General features: G+C 41.5%; 1 protein-coding gene across 5 annotated transcripts in view; it reads left to right on the top strand.

Annotated features, from left to right (window-relative positions):
• CNTNAP4 (contactin associated protein family member 4) overlaps positions 1-26,425 on the top strand; it is a 278,799-nt gene that overhangs the window by 225,068 nt on the left and 27,306 nt on the right. For all 5 annotated transcript variants that reach the window (XR_014805402.1, XM_084959528.1, XM_021097086.2 and 2 more), the window contains 4 exons: positions 9,079-9,249; positions 10,015-10,233; positions 23,577-23,816; positions 26,145-26,369. Coding sequence is in view for 4 of the 5 variants with exons in the window: in XM_084959528.1 (XP_084815654.1) it covers positions 9,079-9,249; positions 10,015-10,233; positions 23,577-23,816; positions 26,145-26,369 (855 nt within the window). In the remaining variant the exon portion in view is untranslated. The remainder of the gene's footprint in view (positions 1-9,078; positions 9,250-10,014; positions 10,234-23,576; positions 23,817-26,144; positions 26,370-26,425) is intronic.

Raw genomic sequence — 26,425 nt, 5'->3', positions numbered from 1 at the left:
AGTATCCTCTTCTGTCTGCCTCTTCTAAGAGGTGCCATCAACCTTACCTGTTATAGCTTTTCCAGATATCCTTTGGTGGACTCTATTTCAATATGAAGTAATAATTTATTTTGATTCCCCCTGAAAAAAATTTTGTATGTGCTTTATTTTCAGAATTCTTTAAAATTTGAGAATGTCTACCTCTTGCCTTAATACTTAATACTTAACCATAGGTAAGCTGGATACCTTTGCTTTCCCTCAGAAACTTGTGGACACTGCTCCTTTATCTTCTAGGGATAATGTTGCTGTGGAAATTGGTGAGGTCAAACCGACTTTTGCAGCTTGAGGTGATTTGCTTTTTTTTTTTTTGGCCACCTGGCAGCACCTGGAATTCCTGGGCCAGGGATCAGATCAGAACCACAGTCACGACTTCGGCAATGCCGGATCCTTAACCCACTGTGCTGGGCCGGGAATGGAACCTGTAACCTAGCACTCACACCCAAGACACCACCTATCCCATTGCACCACAGCAGGAAATCCTGGCTTTTTTTTTTTTTTGTCTTTCTAAGGCTGCCTCTGCAGTATATGGAAGATCCCAGGCTAGGGGTCAAATCCGAGCTATAGCTGCTGGCCTACACCACAGCCACAGCAACACCAGCTCCAAGCCACATCTGTGACCTCCACCACAGCTCGACAGCCACCCTTAGCCCACTGAGCGAGACCTGGGATTGAACCTGCATCCTCATGGATACTAGTCAGGTTCTTAACCCACTGAGTCACAACGGGAACTCCCTGATTTTCTTTTTTGACTGAATAATTTAAGGAATAGTTATTCTTACAGGTCAGTAATTTAACAAGGATGCCTCTCCTCGCTGTGCGCTGGTGTCATTTTTCTTGAAATAGAATGCGGTGTGGTGGAATGGCTACCTGCATCTTACAATCCATTTAAAGCATTACAAGCATGAGCTGAATGTCTGCCCTCAGCTTGTTAATCTGACCAAGGAGGTATTTTAAACTCTTTGGCATTTGAATTTTTCAACCAATTTTATGATGTATATTTCTTCTCAGTTAATTTCACTGTGTTGAGATTTTACATCTAGATCAAGGCACCCTCCAAACTTCCATGGCTGGAAAAGATTGTCTAAGTTTCTTGTTCTCAGATCTTGTCACTGAAAGGAGTTTCTTCATTTTGTCTGCATTGACGTGTTCAGCTGTCTGAGAAATCACAGCTGCCCAGGATGCATTAAACAATCAAAGGTGCATGTAGGCAATAAATAACTTTGCAGAAGTTGTATTCTTAGACTGGAAAAAGATATTGACGAGTGATTTGGCTAATTTCTCTTCCGTTTGACAGGGTTCTGTTCCATTTGGCAGACTACATATAAACCATTTAAAAGAATCGGGATCAATTCCATTTTAACAGATAATCATATAATTTTGCAAGCACCACTGTTATCTGATCATCCTCCACCATTAGGAAATTCTTTTCATTTTAGGTCTTAGGCTTTCTTTTCTTTCCTTGGGTTCCCTTTATTGAGTTTTTTTAAGTCTCTCCGCCTCTTTACCCCAACTTCTTCGTCTTCTTTTTCCTGTCTTCTCTCTTTTATTTCTTCTCTCTTGACCTCCCTTTTTCCCCTTGTTTACCAAAAGATCTGAGTATATTTGTGGGATACATATGATATCACCACACTGGGAGTGATGACGCTAAGCTTTCTGATTGCTCCCATGACAAAGCGAATCTTAGCATTGCCTACAGGAAATACTTATTGAGCCCATTCATTGTACTTTCTTCCCCACGTTGAAAGTGACAGGAAGAGAGAGAAAAAGAGAGCGAGGGTGAGAGAGAGAAGGGAACAAAGTAGACAAAAATAAATAGAAAATACTATCTACTTTCTTGGAGCTCAAGTTCTCTTGGTGGGAGGGGAGAGAGACAACAAATAAGTGAAATACATGGAATGACAGACACTAGTGTGTAGGGTGAAGGCACTAGAGCTGAGGCAGGAATGAGGTGGGATCAGATATTTAAAATAGGATGGCTAGGAGGTGCCCACTAAAAAGGTGGCATTTGAATAAAAACCTGAAGGAAATAAGAGAGCAAGGGCACGTGGAGAACTGCGAAGGTGTGCTTTACCCAGCGGGAAAAGCCAGAGTACCTGCACAGAGATGGGACCGTAGCTGATACACTGATGGAGCAGCAACACCGTCCATGTGTTTGGAGCAGAATGTGCAGAGGGGAGAATGGCATGCGTGAGGGCGGAACCTGGTGGTCAGATCGTGGAAGGGTTTTGAAAGGTCTTTCTTCTTCTACCTGAATCAGAATAGAACACAGTAGGGAGTTGTGAGCAGAGGAGCTGTGTGCTCTCACTTAGGCTTGAATGAGCCGGAACAGGGTCAGGCTGAAGGAAGGAGACTGTTTATGAGACCACATCACCCACGGCTGAGGGATTATGTTGGCTTGAGCCATGGGCACAGTGATGCTCGTGTGTACAGTTCAAAAAGAGAAGCAGTCCCATTTGCAGATGGGTTGATGTAGACGGCAAAAAGAAGTCAAGAATGATACCAAGGCGTTTGGTCCGACCGTCCATTAGAGGCACAGAACTGGGATTCATTGCTATAGAGAAGACGGCCGCTGGGGTGCAGGAGTTGCAGAGGAATATAAAGAATTCCACTGCTGAACATCTGAAAGTTGAGATGCTATTAGACATTCAGATTGAGATGTGGAGTTGTTAGTTTGAGAGTTCCAGGCTTCAGCCGTGCATTTGTTAAGGCATCAACATGTTTAAAGCCACAAAATGGACTGGCAGGAGTTATTATGGGTGGGGTAGTGTGATGACAGGGCCTTGGGGCATTCCCACGGTGGTAGGATGAGGAGCTGAAGAAGAAGAAAGCAAACTGAGGATTATACCGAGAATGAGAAAGGCAAAAGAGAGTTGGTATCCTGGACTCCAAATGAAGAAAATGTTTCAAAAGAGAGGGGGACGATCAACCATTAATTATTGCTGACAGGTTAAGATGAGGGCTGAGAATTGACAAAGGACTAGTGTCTAGAATATATGAAGACCTCTCAAAATTCAGCAAGGAAAAAAGCAGCAGCAGTCCAGGTAAAATATGGATGTTATGAACTGAATAGTTTCACCACCCCCAAAACTTGAAGCTCTACTCTAACCCCCGCAGTGGGGTCTTTCAGGAGATAATTTTAAGTTAGATGGTATCAGAAGGGTGGGGCCCTAATCTGGTTGGATTCACGTCCTTATAAGAAGATGAAGAGACACCAGAGAGCCCTGTCTCCACCTGTGCACAGAGGAAAGGCCCTGTGAGGTCACAGTGAGAAGGCAGCCACCTGCAAGCCAGGCACACAGTGGGTAAACAACAGAAAGAGGGATTTCGACAAGTGAAGAATACACTTGGCAGTTAAACATACGAAAAAACACTCAAATCCATTAACCACTGGGCAAATGCATATTAAAATCACCATGAGATAGCACTGCACACCTTTCAGAATGGCTGCCATTAAAAAAAATATTCTAGGAGTTCCCGTCGTGGCGCAGTGGTTAACGAATCTGACTAGGAACCATGAGGTTGCGGGTTCGGTCCCTGCCCGTGCTCAGTGGGCTAAGGATCCGGCGTTGCCGTGAGCTGTGGTGTAGGTTGCAGACGCGGCTCGGATCCCGCGTTGCTGTGGCTCTGGCGTAGGCCAGTGGCTACAGCTCCGATTGGACCCCTAGCCTGGGAACCTCCATATGCCGTAGGACTGGCCCTGGAAAAAGAAAAAAAAAAATTCTAGCACAGAATTCTAGCCAGAATGCAGAAAAACTGACTGCTTGCACGTGCTCATGGGAAAGTAAAACGATATGGTTGGCCACTCTGGAAAACATTGCCATTTCGTAAAAAATATGCGTACAGCTCTCATCCGACCCAGGGACCTGAGGTCTAGAGAACTGAGAACTAACATTCATGCAAAAACCTGTACATGGATGTTCACAGCAGCCTTATTGGCTGCCTTGGCATTTCTGTATTTCACTTTATTTTATTCACTTTTAAGAGCGGTAGTGTTGCGAGTCCCATCATGGTGCAGCGGAAAGAAATATGACTGGCATCCATGAGGATGCAGGTTCTCGCCCTGGCCTCACTCAGGCTCAGAGCATCAGGGATCCACCAGTGTTGGGAGCTGTGGTGTAGGTCACAGATGTGGCTCGGATCCCGTCTTGCTGTGGCTGTGGGGTAGGCCAGCAGCTGTAGCGCCAATTCGACCCCTAGCCTGGGAACCTCCATATGCCACAGGTGCGGTCCTAAAAGAAAAGCAAAAAAAAGGGGAGGGGAGAGAGCTAGTGTTACAAACTCATCAGGTTGTATACACTAAATATGTACAGATTTTTATATGTCAAGCATACCTCATATAAGTGGTTTACAATTAGAAGGAAAGGTAGTGGTAGCCTGTCAGATGCATTTTGATTTTACAAGTAAAAGGTCTTAAAAAAACACCGTCTTTTTTGAAAACTGTCCTTTTTGTAAACATCTTTATTGAGATAGAATTCGCATACCATGCAGCTCGCCCATGTAAAGTGAATTATTCAGTGACTTTTTGTGTCCTCATAGCATTAGGTAACATCGGCCGTAATCAACTTTCGAACATTTTCATTGCCCTCAAAAGAACTCCCACCTCTTAGCCCCTGTCATTTTTCAATTGCCCCATCTTCTCAGCCAACGAATCTACTTTCTGTCTATGTAAGTCTGTTGCTTTTAAAAGGAGAATCATCACTAGTTAAGTGATATAAACAATACTTTAGCAACACAGATATTTTAAACGTTACTGATAATCTTAATATGCTATGAAGTTAATTTTCCTATTTGGGCTCTTTTTACTTTGTATATGGAGTTAAATACGTCTTCCTTCCTTTCTTCCTTTTATATGTGAAAAACTCTGTGGAAGTTCCCAGACTAGGGGTCAAATCAGAGCTACAGCTGCTGGCCTGTGCCACAGCCACAGCACCACCAGATCCTTAACCCACTGAGAGAGGCCAGGGATCAAACCCTGGATTCTAGTCGGATTCGCTTCTGCTGCTCCATGAAGGGAACTCGAAAAACTTTTTTACTTTATGTATGGAATTAAATATGTAGTATACCTTCCTTTTCTATGTGAAAAACTATGTTATTCATCGTAGTTTGCTTTGAGTTCAGGAAAGTTAATAGATGACATCCGAAGAGGAATGTTTCTGAATCTTTAACACCCTATATTGAATTTAATTGAGAATATATTAATTATCGATTACCTTGTACTTATTAACTAATTAATTAATTAGAACAATACATCATGATTTGTTTTTGTTGGGATGATAAAAAGCATTCGTAGAGCAAGTGATTACATTCAGGTCAGCTCTCGGTGCAGCTTAGGGATTTTTATTATAATTGTTATTATTATTATTATTTTGATTTTTAGGGCCGCACACACAGCAGATGGAAGTTCCTAGGCTAGGCGTCAAATCAGGGCTGCAGCTGCCAGCCTATACCACAGCCACGCCAAGGCAGGATCTGAGCCATGTCTGTGATATACACCACAGCTCCTGGCAATGCCAGATCCTTAACCCACTGAGGGAGGCCAGGGATCAAACCCAAGTCCTCAGGGATACTAGTTGGGTTACCGCTGAGCCACAATGGGAACTTGAGCTTAGGGGTTTTTAAACCTCCTTAGCCGGGAGTTCCCGTCGTGGCGCAGTGGTTAACGAATCCGACTAGGAACCATGAGGTTGCGAGTTCGATCCCTGTGGTGTAGGTCGCAGACGCGGCTCAAATCCCGCGTTGCTGTGGCTCTGGTGTAGGCCGGTGGCTACAGCTCCGATTGGACCCCTAGCCTGGGAACCTCCATATGCTGCAGAAGCGGCCCAAGAAATAGCAAAAAGACCAAAAAAGAAAAAAAAACCTCCTTAGCCATGAAATCCTCTCTTCGAAAGACCTGCCCCTTCTGGCTGGTACCCACCTGCTGGGCTCTGCTCTCCTCCTCTTTCTTGCTCCTCCTTTTCCCAGGCAGCCCAGATCCTCCTGGATGCTTCTTAGCACAGTCTGTGAAGGGCTGTGCTGTCGTGTGTCAGCATTATTTGATCATGGAAGCATTGGCCTTCATTTTCTTTATAATTGTTGTGAATTAGCAGCAATTTCTAAATTCAGTAAAATGTTCTTCATGTTAAAAATATTACTTGAGTCTGTAAAATAAGACTTGCTAACTAGACAAACTAGGTACTATAGGTGTGAGAGTGTTAAGCTACCTAAGGTAATCAATCGTTTTAATTACTGTAGAAGCATTCATTGTAAAAATAGCAGCAATTCAAACAATTGTTCCTCTGTTTCACCCAGATCCCTGAAGCCCCTTACGTGATGCTTTATTGGGTTAGTTGTGATACAAAAACGAAACAAATGGAATATTATGTTCTTAGGGTAATATTATCGAATTTAGACCTTGAAGTCATTTGAAGTGTTCCTCTTAGTAATCAGTCCAAATGAGAACGATTTAATAATATTCTATAATTTACAGTTAACAGCTTTAATGTTTATACGTTTTCAACCGAAAGACATATAATTTCTTCTAAAAAATAGGTCAGGTGAGAACTTTTAAGAATACTAATGCGTTATTGCCCCTGACTTGGTATTTGCATTTTCGTGCTCTCTTTCCTAGAGATCAAAGTGTCAAGGCATAGAAAGAGCTGTAAAATGGCAATAAGGACAACTTTGGACATACTCAGAAAAAAAAGCGTTCCTTTTGGCTGTAGGGGGAAAAAAAAGCTCTCAGCAGAATAAAGTCCGCTCTAAAATTGTGCACTTAAGAGCTGAGAATTGATTGAATCAGGTCCGTAGGAAAAATAGAAAAAGTAAAATAGATATAAGCACTGTTTGTTTGGATCCAGAATTTACAGAAAATAAATGAAAATCTAAGGAGCAGATAGAAGCCAAGTCAAGTGTGACTTTTTTTGTTTGTTTGTTTTTTAGGGCTGCCCTTGCAGCACATGGAAGTTCCCAGGCTAGAGGTCGAATCGCAGCTGCAGCTTCTAGCTTAGGCCACAGCAACACCGGAGCCGATCTGTGTCTGCAACTTACACCGCAGCTCATGGCAACACCGGATCCTCAACACACTGGGCGAGGCCAGAGATGGAACCGTCATCCTCATAGATACTCAGTGGGTTTGTTATTGCTGAGCCACACCGGAAACTCCAAGTTTGTGACTTTGAACTCTAATTAGGTATCTGTTCTGGGCTAACATAGCAGACTGTTGTTTCGAAATTACTGTGTTCTGACTCCAAAGGATCAATACGCCTTTCTTCCAGGAAGGAGAGTTTTATTCAGTGTTGTGAGTGTGTATGAAGACAGTTGCTTAAAACTCAAGATGTATATTTATTTTTGATGTTGAGAACTTGCGGGTGGCAGCTGCAATGCCTAGTTCGTTTCTCTGAGAATGCTTCTCATCAACCACACATATCTGGTGGATTTCATTCCTGTCACTTCATGCGCTGCATTGATATTTTATTTTCCATACTTCCTGCTATCTAAGACCCACAATTCTCTTCAACGAGAAAGTTGTAGATATAACCAAAAAATGAATGGAAAAGTAAAGTTAAAGGTTGTATTTGGATAGAACTTATAATTAACATTATAGTCCACATAATTTTTGGCAGATATCTCACTTTATACCCCATTTTTTATTTTTATTTTTTATTTTATTTTATTTTTTGTGTGTTTTCAGGGCCACACCTGACACATATGGAGGTTCCCAGGCTAGGAGTCAAACGGGAGCTGTAGCTGCTGGCCTACACCTCAGCCACAGCAATGTAGGATCCGAGCTGCATCTGCAACCTACACCACAGCTCACGGCAACGCCGGATCCCCAACCCACTGAGGGAGGCCAGGGATGGAACCTACATCCTCATGGTTGCTAGTCAGGTTCATTAACTACTGAGCCATGACGGGAACTCCTACATCCCCATTTTTAAACATTTCATCCTTATCTTGAGCATTTTAAAACTTTTTGAGGACAACTTTCCTCCTGTCCACGTCACTATTATAAGCAAAACAAAAGATAATTTTGAACAAAAAGAGCATTTTCATGAGAATATCAACATAGCGCAGAGGAAGCAGTGTCTTGATCTTTAATTGGATGAGGATATTTTGACTGCCAGTCTTGGTGTAGAAAATCGCAAAGCCCATCCATGAAAACAGTGCAGGAGGGTGTAACTCTGTGAGGTGTGTGCGTTAGAAGTGCTAGAATAGGAGTTCCCGTCGTGGCGCAGTGGTTAACGAATCCGACTAGGAACCATGAGGTTGCGGGTTCGGTCCCTGCCCTTGCTCAGTGGGTTAAGGATCCGGCGTTGCCGTGAGCTGTGGTGTAGGTTGCAGACACGGCTCGGATCCCGCCTTGCTGTGGTTCTGGTATAGGCCGGTGGCTACAGCTCCGATTCAACCCCTAGCCTGGGAACCTCCATATGCCGCGGGAGCGGCCCAAGAAATAGCAAAAAGACAAAAAAAAAAAAAAAAAAAGAAGTGCGAGAATAAAAAACACTCTGAACTTCCTTAGAGTTTGTTATTCAAAGCAATATGCGTGTTTAAAATTTCAAGTTGTTAAAAATTTGTCTATTACCGTTTTGCAGGACTTTATCACAACCTTTGGCATTTAGGCTGAAGGCTTTTTTTTCTTTGTTTTAATGTGAAATATGGCATTCAGATCATTTCTGCAGCAGCTCTCTTATGGTGGAAGGAATCCAGGATTTCAATCTTTGTGAAATCTCTGTCATGTCTTCATGTCTTGTATACTCTATAATTTCCAGAGTAAAAGAAGCGCAGGTTTGTATAAATGAGCAATAATTTAATGTAAAAATGCAACATGAGTGTTCCCTCGTGGAGAAGCAGGTTAAGGATCTGGCATTGTTGCTGCAGCAGCTCGGGTCACAGCTGCTGTGTGGATTTCATCCCTGGCCTGGGAATTTCCGCATGCCACGGGTGTGGCCAAAAAGTAAATAATTAAAATAAAAATGCAAAAAAATAGAAAATGTAATTGTGTCATTTATTTTATGAATTTGTTTTCTTTTTGATTTTTTTTCCTTAAAAAAAAAAAAACAGGATTATTTTGGAATTCAGCTTCCTTCAATACTGAGGCTTCATACCTTCATTTTCCTACTTTCCACGGAGAACTTAGTGCAGATGTGTCTTTCTTTTTTAAGACAACAGCTTCATCTGGGGTATTTTTAGAGAACCTGGGGATTACCGACTATATCCGGATAGAGCTACGCTGTAAGTTTTCTTTTCCTTAGAAGTCTGTGGGATTCTATTTAGTTGTAAATCCTTTAGATTTGAAAGTACTGTTGTTGCTACTTACTCAGCTGAATCTGTTCATTGTGTCCTTTTGGGAAAAACTGTAATATTAAGGTAACAATTTTGCAAGAAAATTATTTAATACTTAACATGTGGTCATTTGGAAAAAATTATTAGTATCCTCACGAACCTACAAATAAAAATAGATAAATAAAAAGGCTATATTATAAAAAAGAAGTCTTACAAATTCAAAAATTACAAATTTTGAAAAGTTGACCTTGTCCGTTAATTTCAAAATTACGTAATTCAACCAACCAATCGTATTATTTTGATATCCTCTTGGACTGCTGTTTGCATTTTGATATGAAATGTATATTACATGTAAGCTTTTGAAATTAAACTTACAATCAGTGTTAAAATTATTTTTATATAAACTACCAGACATGACCTAGTTTTCTTGCCCTGGCTAAATAGCTTTAGTTTTTATCAATATGAAAAATTAACTCTGGGGGTGAGTTTCTTAGCATCCACTCCCCCCCCCCAAAAAAATGCATTTTACTGTCTTATTCCACATCTGTTCTGTACAACATCCTTGGTTCCTTTCATAAAATCTGCACCAGCATCTTCATATTTGCTTATTGTTTTTTTTTAATACCATGGTGCTTGCTCTTCCTGAGTTTATTAAAGACTTGGCTCTCCATCATGGGGACCAATTTGAACAGTCCTTGGGTCTGATATTTCCAGCTCCTGCAGTCGTGACGTTTTCATTTGATGTGGGAAACGGGCCTTCTGAAATCTCAGTGCAGTCACCCACTCACTTCAACGACAACCAGTGGCACCACGTTCGGGTTGAAAGGAACATAAAGGAGGCGTCTGTGCAAGTGGATCAGCTCTCGCCCAGGAGGCAGCCTGCTCCGGCCGATGGGCATGTCCTCTTACAGCTCAACAGTCAGCTCTTTGTAGGTAGGTGGTCCTTGTTTTTGGTGCTTTGTCATTGATTGTGTGATGTAAGTACAGAGATGGGCCCAAGTCAGATCATACCAGCTATATAAGAATGAAAACACCACCACCCAACCACTGTTTATTGAGAACCTATGTCCCAGGCTGTGCTAGATGTGGTATTACTTCCTCATAACCAACCTGTGAAATGGGTATTTTTCCGATTTTATGGATGAGATTGTGGAAGTTCAGGGGGTTGAAATGACTTGCCTTCAGAAATCCACCTAGTAAATGAAATTCAAATTTGTGTTTGACAAATTTCAAAACCTGCATTCTTTTTCTTCCAGTTTTATTGAGATATAATTTACATATGGCACTGTATAAATGTATCTTAAACATTCTTAATATTACAGATTGCGTGATTTATTCCAGTTTGGTTTTGTTTTTTAACATTAGTGACTTTAGTATGATATCGGAAATGTCTCTCTCTCTTCCCCTGGAAGTTGAATTCCAGCTGATGCCAACCAGTGACCCCTGCCAAAAACAGGCCAATAGCAGGAGAAAGAAAAAAAAAAAAAGCGTGAGAGTGTGTAGAATCCATGGTGTGACCAGTTTCACCAGTTTTTCTACTGGTATCCTTATTTTTGCCCATTTTTTTTTAAATTACTCAAATGAATTTATCACATCTGTAGTTGTATAATGGTCCTAACAATCCAATTTCCCAGGATTTCCATCCCACAGCCCATTTTTATGATATATTCTGATCATCTACTTCATATTTCCATCCAAATGTTGTTCCTTTAATTTCCAAGTACATTAATTTGGTACTTACAGACTTGATATCGGAATCCTTCTGGGTGTGTTTGTTTTTCTTTGCATCTTTTCTAATTATTTTGCAGAAGTTATCAACCATGACGTTCAAGGAATTCTCTCTTACTTGATCACTTTTCGTATGTCTTACTGTAAATAAGGACACAGCAGCACTCTGAAGCAGTATAAACTCTAAATTGTCAGAAATTATATTTCAAGCATTTGTAAAAGCTATGTTCTAGAGCAAAACCCACCAGATCCCCATGTCAGCTTCAGTTGCTGAACAGCCTTGTTTTATTAATTCTCGCTCACTGCCAAGGATGAAGCTTATTTAGGGGTATGGAAATAATCAGGAAAACATGAGAAGAAATATATAACTTTTCTTCTAATAACATGCTAGGAGCTCAGTCAGGAAATGGACATAGATATTTCTTGAGTTAGAGAAAAATAAGAGATGGCCGTAGCAAAGGGTATGGCAATTTAAAATCTGTCAGGATCTGGGAAATAGCCTTACTATTCTTAGAAATTGAGAAGGCTGAAACAGTCCTCGAATTTTTCAGTGAAATCTGCTGCAGTTTGCCTGTGCATGACCTTTCATTCTTGGTATGAATTTTAACTTCATGGAACTGGAGTCACTGTATATTATGTCTGATACGAATCTTGGCTTTAATTTGATTTCAGGTAGTTGTAATGGATAGAAGGACTATTATGATACAGAAAAACTTGTTAGAACAGACTTGATTCTTTTGCCATTGATCATGCGTTATCATTTTAATAAAGATCTAAGAGATTTCATCTTTATGGAGGCATTTGGTTAGGCTTTTGACTCTCCCATGTGTGTTAAATTCAAGGATGATTGTGTTACTTGTAAGTTTGAAAACTGAAGTCTTTATTATGTTCAAGTCAAAGTCATTGAAAATTCAAAAGGAGAGGCAGAGAGAAAGATCTCTGGATAAACCTATTAATAAAAATCATGTTTTACGGTTCCCTCCTTCGTACTCATAGTGTCTGCATAAATTGAAACAATTAGTGTGATAAATTTAAAAGACAGACTCATGGTTAAAAAAAACACCCTTAGCGGAGGCATGCCATTGGCTGTCAAGAGGCCACGTAAGGTTCTGTTTTTATCTTTACCTCTGCACAAGGAGACTTTAGCTTTCTTTGGAAAGGGCCCCAACCAAGTTAATAGAGTAGTACATACAAGACAAAATAGTAATTTGTCAAGTCACAACATTACTATCCAACAAAGCAGAATTTTTTTTTGGTTTGGGGTTTTGTTTTTTTTTTTTTGAAATGTTTTTTAATTTCTAGGTGAAAATAAATAGCTTTTCCTTGTAGGAAGATTCAATGGAATTTAAAGTATAATTTTAAAGTTATGCTGAGTTAGAACAAAGTGGGTGAAAAACTGTGTTAAAAAAAAAGTAATAATTCCAGCTAGTTTAATGTAGCACGACCTAAGACCAAAAGTGATTCTCTGCCTTCCTGAGAGTACATTTCAGCGGAAGAGAGAAAACACTGCCAATAAAAGTAAAAAATATGAGCAAATAAAATTTTTAAATTATATACCATATATATATATATATATATATATATACACACACATACACACACATGGATACATGCATATGTATGTGTGTATATATATTATATATGTATAATTTCAGATGATAAATACAATGAAATAAAAAGTAGGGTAAGGCCTCCGACAGCAGTTTGGCTTGGTGGGCCTGGGGGTGAGGGGGCTTCTATTTCAAGTAGGGTGCTCACAGAAGTCCGCTCTGAGGACCTTACTTTTGAGCAGAGGCCAAATGAAGCAGAAGAGGGACCCCTGTGGACGTCCCACTGCGGAGAGTTCCAGGCGGTGGGAATGAGCCGCAGAGAGTTAAGGGGCGAGTCGCGGTGGCCGAAGAGCGAATCAGCCAGGACAGTGGCAGGCAAGGGCGAGTTGTGTGCTGGGCCTGGGAAGGCCGTGGTGAGGAGTCGGATTTTATTCTCAGGGATCAGACGAGTGTCAGCGTCTCATTTATCGTTTCCACGTTCTCGCGCGCTGCTCCGAGGAAGATGGAGGGAGGGCATCTTCCTGGAAGCAGGCCACGCCTTTGGCCCCGTGAGAGGATGTGGAGGCACCTGCAGAGGGGAGATGATGATGGGACATATTTCAGGTGAAGATGTGCACAGCCTGCTGCTGCGTTGGCCGTTGCTCTTAGTGTCTTCCTACTCACTCCTGCTAATATCCTTCAGCAAGGTCTCTGGGCTTCTCACACCATATCGTGGTCTTTACTTTCACCTGAAGCCATCTTTTCTTGTTTTCTTCCTCTATCCTAACTTACAGGGCAATTAAAGCTGTACTCTGGCCCCACAATCTAGAGCATATCCTATAATCCGTGCTATTACCGGGCTGGAAAAGGCCCCCAATTATTCTTCATAGTCCAGGGGAAAATATCCCACCCCCATCTTCTCCTTCAGCAAGATTCCACCTGCCCCGTCATCACATTCCCACGGGGAAGTCAGGCTGCTTTGTTTATAGGTTCTTAGAAACTGTTTCTCCAAGCTTTAAACCACGGGGGAAGTCTGCTCTCGGGGCCGGTGACGCCGTGGGTGACGGGGACTCTGTGCTTTAATCCAATAGAATTGATTTTCTGGTTAAAGTTTTAAAGGGCAATTTCATTTCCCTTACTTAGAAGTTCAAGAGTTTAATTTGTAGTTCACCCATCCACATTAAAAATAATTATGACTAATCAGTATTTTCAAGTGTGCATAACGACTATCATTTGTATTTGGGTTTCAGGACAAATGAATGAGATGAATGTAATTGCAAAGAGTAAGGCTCTAGTTTTCCGTGTCACTTTTTTCTCCTAATAAAACCATTTAAATTCACACAGTAATGAAGATGATGGTGATGATGATTATAATAATATTTCAAATACCAAATAAAATCATTTTATAGTACTATAAACATGAAACCGTAGAAGTTTTGATAATGTAAAAATTCATTTGAGATACTACTATCTTTAACACTTTTACCTATGAGTCAACCACTGAAGATGTTTTAACATATGTTCATTTGGAGGGTTTTTGGGTTTTTTTTTAAGTTTTACTGAAGTATAGTTAATTTACAAGGCTATGATAATTTCTGCCGTACAACAAAGTGATCCAGCCATGCATATCCATTCTCTCTTGGATTCTTTTCTCACATAGATTATCCCAGAATATTGGGAAGAGTTTTCTGTGCTGAACAGCAGGTCCCTGTGGGCCAATCATTCCCTAGATTTCAGTGTGTACCTGCCAATCCCAAACCCCTAGTTCATCCCTCCCACCCTCCCTCCTGTCCTCTTTGATAACCACAAGTTTTTCAAAGTCTGTGAGTCTGTTTCTGTTCTGCAAAAAAGTTAATGTGTATCTTTTTTTTTTTTAGATTCCGCATATATGTAATATCATATGATGTTTGTCTTTCACTGTCTGACTTAACTTGATAAAATAGTTTCTAGGCCCATCCATGTTGCTGAAAATGGCATTATTTCATTACTTTTTATGGCTGAGTAAGGCCGGTGTATCTGTGTACCCCATCTCCTTTATCCATTCCTCTGCTGATGGACACTTAGATTGCTTTCATGTCTTGGCTATTGTAAATAGTGCTGCAGTGAACTTTCGGGTGCGTGTATCTCTTCCAATTATGGTTTTCTCTGGCTAGATGCCCAGGAGTGGGATTGCTGGATCATATGGTAGTTCTATTTTTAGTTTTTTAAGGAACCTCCATACTGTTTTCCATAGTGGTTGCACCCGTGTACATTCCCACTAACAGTGTTAGAGAGTTCCCTTTTCTCCATACCTCTCCAGTATTTATTATTTGTAGACTCTTTGATGATGGCCTTTCTGGCTGGTGTAAAGTGGTACCTCATAGTGGTTTTGATTTGCATGTCTCTAATGATGAGTGATGTTGAGCATCTTCTCATGTGTTTTTTGGCCATCTGTATGTCTTCTTTGCAGAAATGTCTATTTAGATCTGCCCATTTTTCGATTGGTTTGTTTGATCTTGAGCTGTAGGTGGTATTTGTATTTTTTAGAGATTAATCTCTTGTCACTTGCTTCATTTGCAAAAATTTTCTCCAGTTCTGTAGGTTGTCTTTTTTGTCTTTGTTTATGGTTTCCTTTGCTATGCAAAAACTTTTAATTATAATTAGGTGGCATTTGTTTATTTTTGTCTTTAGTCATTGTTCTAGGAGGTAGATAATGTATGTTCATTTTTATTTAAATTATATTCTCCTGCTCCCTGTGCCACCATAGCCAGGCCCACACTGATGCTATTTATTGACGATGCATATTTTTTTTTTTTTTGTCTTTTTGTTGTTGTTGTTTTGTTGTTGTTGTTGTTGCTATTTCTTGGGCCGCTCCCGCGGCATATGGAGGTTCCCAGGCTAGGGGTTGAATCGGAGCTGTAGCCACCGGCCTACGCCAGAGCCACAGCAACGCGGGATCCGAGCCGCGTCTGCAACCTACACCACAGCTCACGGCAACGCCGGATCGTTAACCCACTGAGCAAGGGCAGGGACCGAACCCGCAACCTCATGGTTCCTAGTCGGATTCGTTAACCACTGCGCCACGACGGGAACTCCTGACGATGCATATTTTTGAGATGAAAGTTTTCAGAGCTCTCTAGGAAGTGACCACTGCATAATATAACATGAAAGAACCCAGTGTGTTTTCTCCATTGCTTGCTTCACTTCTCCCCTAACAATCCATCATAAAATGTGTTCACATCTCAGAATGAAACTTGGAGGCAAGACTAATGCCTTAACTTCTGAGCACCATCAGCAGAAATAAATAGAAACCATGAGAAATAAATAGAAACCATGATTAAAAATGTGATTCAGCTGGGCAACAATTATATATGACAATTGAAATTGGAATAAGGAAATGATAGATAGTTCCAGAGGTTCAACTAGTGTTAGCCTATACCCCAGAATCATAAAACAGAAGAATTTAATATTCTCTTTAGTTCCAAATATTAGCACAATTGTAGTCAACTAATCTAAACCATAGGACAGCATGTAAAGTGAAGGCGTAATAAAATAATGAACAAAAATCCTTGTATGGAAAGTGAACATTAATGCAATACCATAGTCAGATGAGAAACAGTAGCGTCAATGCTGTAAATGTCTTCCCATGCCCAGGTTTTCTCAGCTAACACATTAAAAATGATGATTTTCCTCCTAGTAGCCCATCTTTCTCCACCTTTATTCTTAATTATGGCACTGTGTCTTCAGCAACCTTTTCGCATTCCTTCACTTTGTCCTTTTTCATATGTGTGTGATTTATGACATATCTCAATTAACTAGTCCTATTCAGAGGGACTTCTCCTATTCCTTACCTTAAGAAACAAATTTAGTAGCACGATGCTGGTTGGTGTATTAAACACATGCCCTTGACCTTGTAAACACTGAGGACTCAATGTCAAGAGTTGCTGCGGTGATTAAACACCCACAGACATTCTCCAACCACGGAAATGATGCAGAGAAAAGAATCAATCTTTTTTTTTTTTTTAAGCTGAAATGTGACAGTGGTCATTTTCTATTTTGGTTTGTAAACTCAGCATTTTTCTTAGAAGCGTCTTAAATTAGCCTTGCATTGATTTTCATTCAACCAGCTCTGCAATTTTTGTGAGCAGCCTAAATTCTTTCACTGACAGGTTTTTCAAATGGGGCACACTTCATTTCAATAATTTGGGACTGGGACCTGAAGGCGAAGGCAGGACTCTTACACAGACTCACAAGTCATTTGCATTGCATTTGAATTGCATCACATCTGCAAAGATTTCTTGAGCAGCTAGAGCAAACAATTTCTAAATGCCATACACACAGGTTAATGTTGACGTCTAAGCGTATGGAAGCTCTGAAGTCTTCTTTTCCATCTAGTTACACATTCAACAGATCACCTGGGGAACTTCTAGGACACTGCCAGTACCACTGCAAGTATGTATTTATTTCCTGGGGATGGGCATTTGTGTCCTTTCACCGTTTCATGTTACACAGACATCCTTGTGCTCTATTGTTTGGTGAATGTAAGCTTGCATTTCTCTTGGGCGTGTACCTGGGAGTGGAATTCCTGGCTCATAGGAGATATACATGCCAAGCATCAGGGGTCAGAGCCACATCTCTGTTCACCATTTGGGTACCCTCCTTTATGAAGCGGCTATTTAGATCTGTTGCCCATTTTCTGCATGGTTGTCCTCTTTAAAAAAAAAATTGTAGGAATTCTTTATGTATTTCGGATGAGTCCTTTTCAGATAAATTTGCTACAGGCATCTTTCTTTCTCTGTATGGATTGCATTTTCAAATTGCGTATGATGTCTTTTGATGAGCCAAAGTTCCTGATTATAACAGATTCCAGATGTGTTTTCCTTTTGCTTTCGGGTTTTTGTTTGTTTGTTTGTTTTGGCTGTGCCTTGGCGTGTGGACGTTCCTGGGCCAGGAATCAAGCCCACACTACAGCTGTAAACCTGAGCCTCAGCAGTGACTATGCTGGATCCTTACCCACTGAGCCACTTGGGAACTCCTTAGTTTGTTTTTGATAGGCTAAAGGGTAGTTACAGGAAGAGAATGCCAAAGAACTTTGAATGATTTTCATTGGAGACTAATTTTCTTTTGAGGTCATAAGTACGATCCCCCGTTACGAAGGTACACTGCGACACAAGTTATGTTTCTGTTTAAAGTAGTCATATCATATCTATGTCATGTCATCAATCATCCTCCTCTCCCCTCCTTGAGGTGTCTTTTTCATGATTAGCCAGTGATGCTCCCAGTATACTTTTCCATGTCCAGCAAGCCAATCAGAGTGACTAAAATCAGAACTCAAATAGGATCCCTTGAGATCAGAGGATGTAACAAATACCACCCATATTTCATTTCTTGAAAACAGGCCTCTGTATGGTCAAACCAGCCAGCCAGATGGCACTGTGGCCTTAAGTCAGAGTACACACCTTACCTGCTGCTACTACCACTAGGACACATGCTAACCACTGACTGATTCAGAGAAAAGTGACTGGACCTTCTCTCCACGCCACGGGTGCCTACACCAGCTGCCTCTTTCAACTTGATAGTTCTTTGACCATGAGGAAGAACTTTCTCCTCTTTCTGGCCTCCCAGGGCTTTGCTCAGCGAGGGGCATTTCAGGGCAGAGTTATAGCTTGTTAGAGTTCCTGCTGTGGTGCAGGTGGTTAAGAGTCCATCTACAGCAACTCAGGTGGCTGCAGAGGCACAGGTTCCGTCCCTGGCCAGCTCAGTGTGTTAAAGGATCCGGTGTTGCCACACCTGCCACGTAGGTCACAGCTGCAGCTCAGATTCAGTGACATCCGTATGCTGCAAGTGTGGCCATAAGAAAAAAAAAAAAAATTATAGCTTGTCTCCTAGTCCTGTAGCGCTCAACAGTAATGAATACCATCATTTCTGCAAGGCTGCATCTTCTCTCGTGTCTCGGGGACGGCTGGGCAGGACCGGACTGACGATGCTGTAGGTGATGCACAGCAGACTGCTTTCCTCATCACTCCCTTGACTTGGTCCTGGGCCCCCCCGCCCCCCATGCCCACTCACGTCCTACCCCCAGTTGATCACCGCCAGGGCCTCCCCTGCCTTCTTCTGCACAGGGCGCTCCACGGCCAGTCCCTGTACGCTCCCAGACAGGCTTCTGTAACTTGGAATTGGTGGAAGAAGTGCAGGGATCTTGATTTCTTTTTTCCTCTACGGCCCCTGGGCAAATAACGCCGTTGTTCCCAGCTAATCCTCAATAATATTCAAGCGCAGCACATGAATCATTTGCCATTAAAAAACGAAAGGTCTTCTTGCCACAAGAGGCGTGGAAAATTGGCGTAGGAAAGAGGCAGCTTGTATTCTGTGACAGTAGCATCTGTCACGTAGTCTCACTTCCTGGGACTATGAACGCGGTAAAAGCATTGGCCCCAGTCTCTGCTCGGCACCCAGTATCCTGTCCCCGTATACAGTGGTATATGCAGTGTCCCCATTCTGTTGCACAAGTGAACAGATTCAGGTGTATTCATCCACATAGAAAGGTGGGGCATTTGTTTCACAAACTACTCAGTGTTTGTGAAGTTCCGAAATCCATTATATCTGATAGAGTGTGGCAGGTAAATTGATAGAAAATTAATTGGTAGACGGTTCCAAACATAATAACTCAGCAGAAACATCCAGAATCAATTAATCAAACTGCAACTCATTTTAATTGGACATACTCTAACCTGGAAAAGTCATTGGAATCTTTAATTAAGCTTTCAAACCCCATCCTGTTTACACTAGCCTTGTTTTCCTGAACAGTTACATCTTAAAATAAAAAAAAAAAAAGCTATTAACTTGAAACCTAATGGTAAGGTAAAAATCCTCCATATATGTGTGCTGCATATGTTTATATTTAATTAGAGATTGCCTTTCGTTGGTAATTTAAAAATGTAGTTTAAAGCTGTTTGATTTGGCAAACATTAACTCTTTCAAAGTACAGAATTATTAAGAAGGCCTGTTTACAAAGCTGGGTGTTGATTTTCTTCTCACTGTTCCAAAGGCTGTTTAAACATGTGTTGCTCATGTGCATACGTGTATTGTTTTCTGTTCATATCCCCATCCTCTGATCTTCTTCTCCCTCTGGTGTATATTTCCACCACTAATATCATGGGGTAGGCATGTGTTTTCCTGCCTGAGTCTCTTGCTAGGCTGCAAGATCTCTGAGACCAACATAGGTTGCATATAACTCTGTACCTCAAGTGTCAGACACAGTATCCAGCCAAAGGCTGCTAAATAAAGCTGGCAGGGCTGCAATGCCATTCCAACCAAAAATGATCTGAGGAGGAGGAGGAAATGGAAATTTTCTCCTTTGACCATGTTTTGGTGTGGTGAGGAGGGGAGCATCCTTGTAGCCAAAGGCCAGCTGTAGGCTCCAGTCCTAACTCGGCCTCTGACTAAAAGAGTTTATTCAGAAAATTTTCAGCTATGCCTGGGGCTAGTCCCTGGATGTCTCTGTGCCTCTAGTTTCTCAGCATCTGAATCAAAATAACAGAAAACAAACAAGCATGAATGAGTTGGAACTGATGAAAATGGATGTATTCAGTTGTTGGACTCCTGGTTATTTAGTTATTATTATGTCACTGGCAGACCGAGATAAACCCCTAAATCAGAGAGACGGTGGATGTTTCAGAGTGACAAATGCATAACAGACCGTGATTTAGTGGTACGGTGTACTATAAACTCTACACCATGATTTAAAATACTGTAACCCCGAGTAAATGAAATACACCAGGAATACACCTCTAATCCAGGCTTCACAGCATTTGGCTCTCCTCCAAAGAATGCCTGGGCCAGAGCTAAACCCAAGGCTGCAGGCTGCCTTCCTTACCCAGGAGAGAAAACTCCAACAAGGATGCCCAAAGAATCTCTTTCAAAAACTTGGTTCTGGGCCCTGGACTCTCTCACTGAGTTGACTTAACAGCAGCTTTGATGTAGAAAGAAAAGAAGACATGTCTTGAAGGTAAGGAGAGAAGAGAGACTTCAAGGATGGCAGGAGATTGAGTCCATGTAGGAGGAATGAAACTAGAAGGGGGCCAACCGTTCTGAAAGCGGGATGAACCCCACTCTTTCCCAGGCTTGCCCAACACAGCTGGCATTGGAAGATGTCTGGTTCCATACCACTCCTCATCAGGACGTATAGACAGAAAATATGACTCCCACCCATAAGACGTTCCTATTCTTCATCGAAAAGGCACCGATTATGTCAAGTGAAGCCATTTGAATACAGACACCGAAACACAGTCATTTGAAGAAGGACCATTATGTCTATGAATCTGAATTGTAAATAGCCTTGGGACCATGAATCCAAAATTCTCAGGAATTCCTTTCATCTCCCCTTCGTGATACGGCATGATCCAAAACCAGAGAATTAATTTATTCAGACAAATTGAGTCTTATGATCATTCTCAGTCTCAGGGACACAAACATCCCTGTGTGGCAGGGCTGTTCCCTCTCTTCACCTTGGGAGGCACCCAGCCCCCATCTTCTGCTCCTGAGGTGTAACCCTGTTTAATGAACGAGTGTGTTAGTTATTTATCAATAGTAAATTCATTGTGTACTCATAATAGTTATGATTGGTGATAATTGATAATTAGTGTGGTAGTAGTTATGGCATCTCTCTCATGTATCAGGCACTGTTCTGTGTGCTGGGGACACAGTGTGATCGAAACAGCTTTCATTGAATGTCTTATTTTGATGGAGAGACACTGATAATACGCAAAGTAAATTGTTAAACTGTAAAGCTTGCTGATGACGACAAAGGCCTATTTATTTAGGGTCTTTAGGGTCAATTTTTGGTCCAGAAAATACAAAAAAAAAAAAAAAGCAAACCCTGTTTAATCTGTGAGCATAAGGAGATCTTAAGTGACCGAGGCTAGATTAGCAACTAGCCAAATGAAGGGGAGAGAATGGAGTGGACAGGTTCTGGGAAGAGAGACCAGGTGAGGAGCAGGTACCTGCCCTTGGCAGTGAGGCAGCATTGTCTGCTCAAAGAGGAAGCTCTTTTTTAGAGGCTCCATGACACTCTAACCATCTCCGGGTGAATTGCCCAGATTATTTAGATTAAGTTATTTTCCTACTTGAAGTTCTGAGCAGTAATTGATGATATTCCTGGACACACATTTATGTGTGAGTGCACCCAGAGCTTACATTCCCGTTAAGATAGTGCTTTAAATGTGGGAGTCGGTTGACTGTCTGAACAAGGTTCACCTGTGCTTGTTGACCATTTAGCCTCACAGCCTTATTTCTGGCCCACACTATCAGTATTTCATGCAGTGAGCCCCTGAGCATGTATTTTTAAGTCTTTCCATGTGATACTCATATTCCATAGCATTTGGGAACCTCTGCCTTAGGACAGCAGGGTCTGATTCTCCCCACCAACTTTGTCAATCTCTTCAAGGGTGACATCTGTTGAATAATATATAACAATATATTATTATATGTATACACCACTGTGTTTCTTCATTCACCCCCTTTCCCATTTGTTTGGAGACTCTTTCCAGGCTTAAAATAATGAACGCCAGTCCAACACCTAGAAAAACTCCCTGGGAAATCTGCCCAACAAAAGCAAACACTCTGGTGCTCAGTGTGATGCTGCAAGTTTATGATGAAAGGATAACAGCCAAAAGACCATGTCAATGCACAGTCAAGTTGGGAAAACTCAAGGATTCTGTCAACGAAAATAATCAATAAACAATCCATAGGAAGACTAGAAAGGAATTTTAGTTGAGCTGAACTGAGAACTAGCCCAAAAGCCCACTTCCAAGATTATTCTGAGAAACTGCCCTGGAGAAGCAGGGTTTTCAGCACAATTTTTTTTATCTTGTCAGAACAAAGAACATTAAAGTCGAGGTTACACTGCTTCACGGTTTCAAAAAAAGAGCAGTGCGTATACAGTGCGTACAGCCTGGGCACATGGGAAGGGAGTCTTATCATCAAAGTGGTGCCTCGCAGGAGTAGGGGCATTTAATGTTTCTATTTCACATGGTCGTTCTGTACTTCCGGTCACTGTGCCATTTTCTTTAATAGTTAAAGCAGATGTACAGTGTATGTCTGACAGGCCACGAACAGGCTACTCTCCTTAACACCAAATTCAGGTTAACTCAGGTATAAGCTAGAATGACTTCCCTGTATCTCCATATGTGAACATTGCTTTTATCATTCCCAGCAAAAGCAGACAGTCTGGTGCTCAATCTGATGCTGCATGTTTTTGAGGAAAGGGTAGCCACCAAAGACCACATCAGCACACAGTCAAGTCAGAAAAACTCAAGGGGTCCTTCCTAATTCTCACTCAGTTAAAACTGTGCCACCATCAGGATCAGGTTTCAATATGAAAGACCAACCACACTTAGTCGCAAATACATGCTTATTTAAAATTGCAAGAGAAGGAATTCCCATTGTGGCTCAGTGGGTTGCAAACGCAACTAGTATCTATGGGGATTCAGGTTCAGTCCCTGACCTTGCTCGGTGGGTTAAGGATCTGGTGTTGCAGTGAGCTGTAGAGAAGGTCACAGACCTGGCTCAGATCTGGCATTGATGTGGCTGTGGTGTAGGCCGGCAGCCACAGCTTCAATTCGACCCCTAGCCTGGGAACTTCCATATGCCATGGGTATAGCCCTAAAAAGAAAAAAGTAAAATAAATAAAATTGCTTCTGGTCAATTGGTTTTTACATGTGAATATCTATGCCTAATACTGTTATTTTGATTGAAAGCAAGATAGAGCCTTTATGTTGTTTTTCTTTGAAAGGAAGAGACTCATTTTAAAACTCTTCTAGAAAACAATCTGTAACAAATTCAACTTCGGGGAAAAAAGGAAGCCATACTTTGTCTTTTATTCTTTTGAATTGTAATATTTCGTCCCATATCCTACTTCCAAAATGATGTTGCCTCATCAAACTTAGGCCACAATTTTGGCCATCCTCAGTTTGATTCGGCCTTTAAATCCTGAATAAAACACCTAGGAACATGTTTGCATTTGCAGTATTTCCCTTTTAGGTGGGACGGCCACCCGACAGAGGGGCTTTCTGGGTTGCATTCGGTCCTTGCAGTTGAACGGCGTGGCGTTGGACCTGGAAGAAAGAGCCAAGGTCACTCCCGGAGTGGAGCCAGGCTGTAGAGGGCACTGCAGCAGCTATGGGAAACTGTGCCACCATGGAGGGAAGTGCAGGGAGAAGCCCAGTGGCTTCTCTTGTGATTGCACCTCATCTGCATACGCAGGACCATTCTGCTCTGATGGTGAGTGCAACAGGAGTGCCCCCACGCCAAAGCCTATCCAGCATGAATAAAACCTCCCACAGTCCTGTCCTCTGTAGCTGTTGGAAACAAAAATATTTCTGGTTCTGGAGTTTCCATCATGGCGCAGCAGAAACAAATCTGACTAGGAACCATGAAGTTGCGGGTTCGATCCCTGGCCTCCCTCAGTGGGTTAAGGATCCGGCATTGCCGTGAGCTGTGGTGTAGGTCACAGATGCAGCTCAGATCCCATGTTGCTGTGGCTCTGGTGTAGGCTGGTGGCTACAGCTCTGATTAGATCCCTAGCATCAGAACCTCCATATGCCACGGGTGTGGCCCTAAAAAGACAAAAGACGAAAAGAAGGTATTTCTGGTTCTGAAATTTTTTTAGCAAATTTTGCCTGTTTTATGCCAATCACACTTCATTATTTCAGTATTTGCCTCAGTTCTTTAAAAACTCGTGTCCATTGATGACAAACCCTCTAATAGTCGCCTCTTGGTGTGGTAAAGTGTTAGCTGCTGGATCTCCTCTTTTCTATCTACAATTAATGCTCTTAAATAATATGAAGGTCCCCTAAAATTTTTTTTTTAAAAAAGCAAAAAATAAAAGGGAGTTCCCATTGTGGTGCAGTGAGAAATGAATCTGACTAGTATCCATGAGGATGCGGGTTCCATCCCTGGCCTTGCTCAGTAGATTAAGGATCTGGCATTGCCAAGAGCTGTGGTGTAGGTTGCAGAGGCAGCTCAGATCCCGCATTGCTGTGGCTGTGGCGTGGGCCAGCAGCTGTCATTCCAATTCGACGCCTAGCCTGGGAACCCCTATGCCATGGGTGCAGCCCTAAAATAAATAAAAAAAAATAAAAATAAATAATACAAATGTCAACAACCTGTCCCATGGAGCAGCTCTAAAATTTAAAATTCTTCAAAGCACAGTTGTTGTTTTTGATGGAGATAGTCCGCAGGGCAGAGACAGGAAACTTTCCTGTTTTACTAAGCAGGTGTTGTTTCCGGGAATGTAAATAACTTTTCACCAAATGTTGATGTGTAACAAAATAGAGATATTCGGGTGTTATGCTCTGTGAGATGTCGACTGTCTGTTGGTGAAGTGAAAGAGTGGACCATTTTTCAGCTGGTCTTGTTCACTGATCCGTGTCATGGAAGAAGGAAAAGAATTAAGTGCAGTGCTCAGTGTTCTGAACAGACATCTCTGAATATACAAATATTTGCTACGCCTTCATAGTTGCTCATAGAAAACTGTCAGCCAGTTTAATTCAGTTGCTTTATGTAAGTGTTTCTGGACTACTGAAGCTTTTCCTCAAGGAGCCTAACCAAAATTGGCTCTGCACACAAGATTGTAGATCAACTCTGCTTCAATAAAATCAACTCTACTTCAGTAAAAATTGGCTCCAAATTGAAGTAATCCCTGATTTGCGATGGAAGTGTTTGGGATTAATTAACACCAAGTTGGCCACAATGCACTCTTCAAATCTTTGGCTTTTTATCAGGAATAAGTGATTGTTTGAAATCAGCCTGTGGTGATCAATCACTGCTGCTACCTTTCTGTACTTCTCACCTTTAAGTTAGAACTAAGACCATGTCTTTACAAAAGCATGGCTTCACTTTCTGAATCTAAACCATTTCCGGTTCATCATGCTCAGCGCAATCAGGAGTGTTATTCCACATCCACATATTATGTAGGATATAAAGCATATATTATAGGAGTTCCTGCTGTAGCACAACAAGATGGGCTGTGGCTGTGCAGTGCCAGGACCCAGGTTCGAGTCCCGGCCCGAGCACATGGGTGGGTTAAAGGATCTGGCATTGCTGCAGCTGCAGTGTAGGTCAAAACTGTGGCTCAGATCTGATCCCTGGTCCTTGAACTCCATTAAAAAGGCAGTCAAAAAAGCAAAAAAAAAAAAAAAAAAAAAAAAAAATTAAAAAATAAAATTATCTAAAAAAAAAAGCCTGTCACAGATAGGAAGAGTAATAAAACAGACAAAAGGCCTAAAATGCTGAAGACATGGAGGTGTTGCTTCATGACCCGTGAGCATTTTCTACAGCTCACGTTGCACAACTGCCCTTTAGAGCAGTGCAAGAAAGCAGAGGTCAGGGGTCCCTTGCTAGTTAGCGCCCCACACGTCTTCATCTTTGTACAAAAATATTTGGGGGGGTATGTATGTATGAGTTTAGGATATTAAAATCTCGTGTAAGTAAAAGGACTTTAAAAAGATTGGATAATTATTTTTTTAATTAAAAAAAGTATTGATTCTTATACTGAGACAAAACCTTGTTCCTCATTTTTTTTAACATGAAACGTGCATATCATTTCAGAGATTTCTGCCTATTTTGGATCTGGTGCATCCATCATTTACAATTTTCAAGAAAATTACTCCTTAAGTAAAAATTCCAGCTCCCACGCTGCCTCGTTTCAGGGTGACGTGAAGCTCAGCCGGGAAACCATCAAGTTTAGCTTCCGCACGACACGGACGCCAAGCTTGCTGCTCTACGTGAGCTCCTTTTATAAAGAATACCTTTCAGTTATCATTGCCAGAAATGGTGAGTGCTTTACACATGAGGGAAAACTGAATTAATACGGACCTTCTCATATTCTT

This window comes from Sus scrofa, chromosome 6 (genome assembly GCF_054392235.1).
Source record: "Sus scrofa isolate SSC_HxYL_T2T_F1_AM1 chromosome 6, Sscrofa_HxYL_maternal_Yorkshire_Landrace_v2.0, whole genome shotgun sequence".
Taxonomy (NCBI): Eukaryota; Metazoa; Chordata; class Mammalia; order Artiodactyla; family Suidae; genus Sus; species Sus scrofa.
The sequence above is the reverse complement of the archived record's forward strand: the minus strand, read 5'-3'. Positions and strand labels throughout refer to the sequence as shown.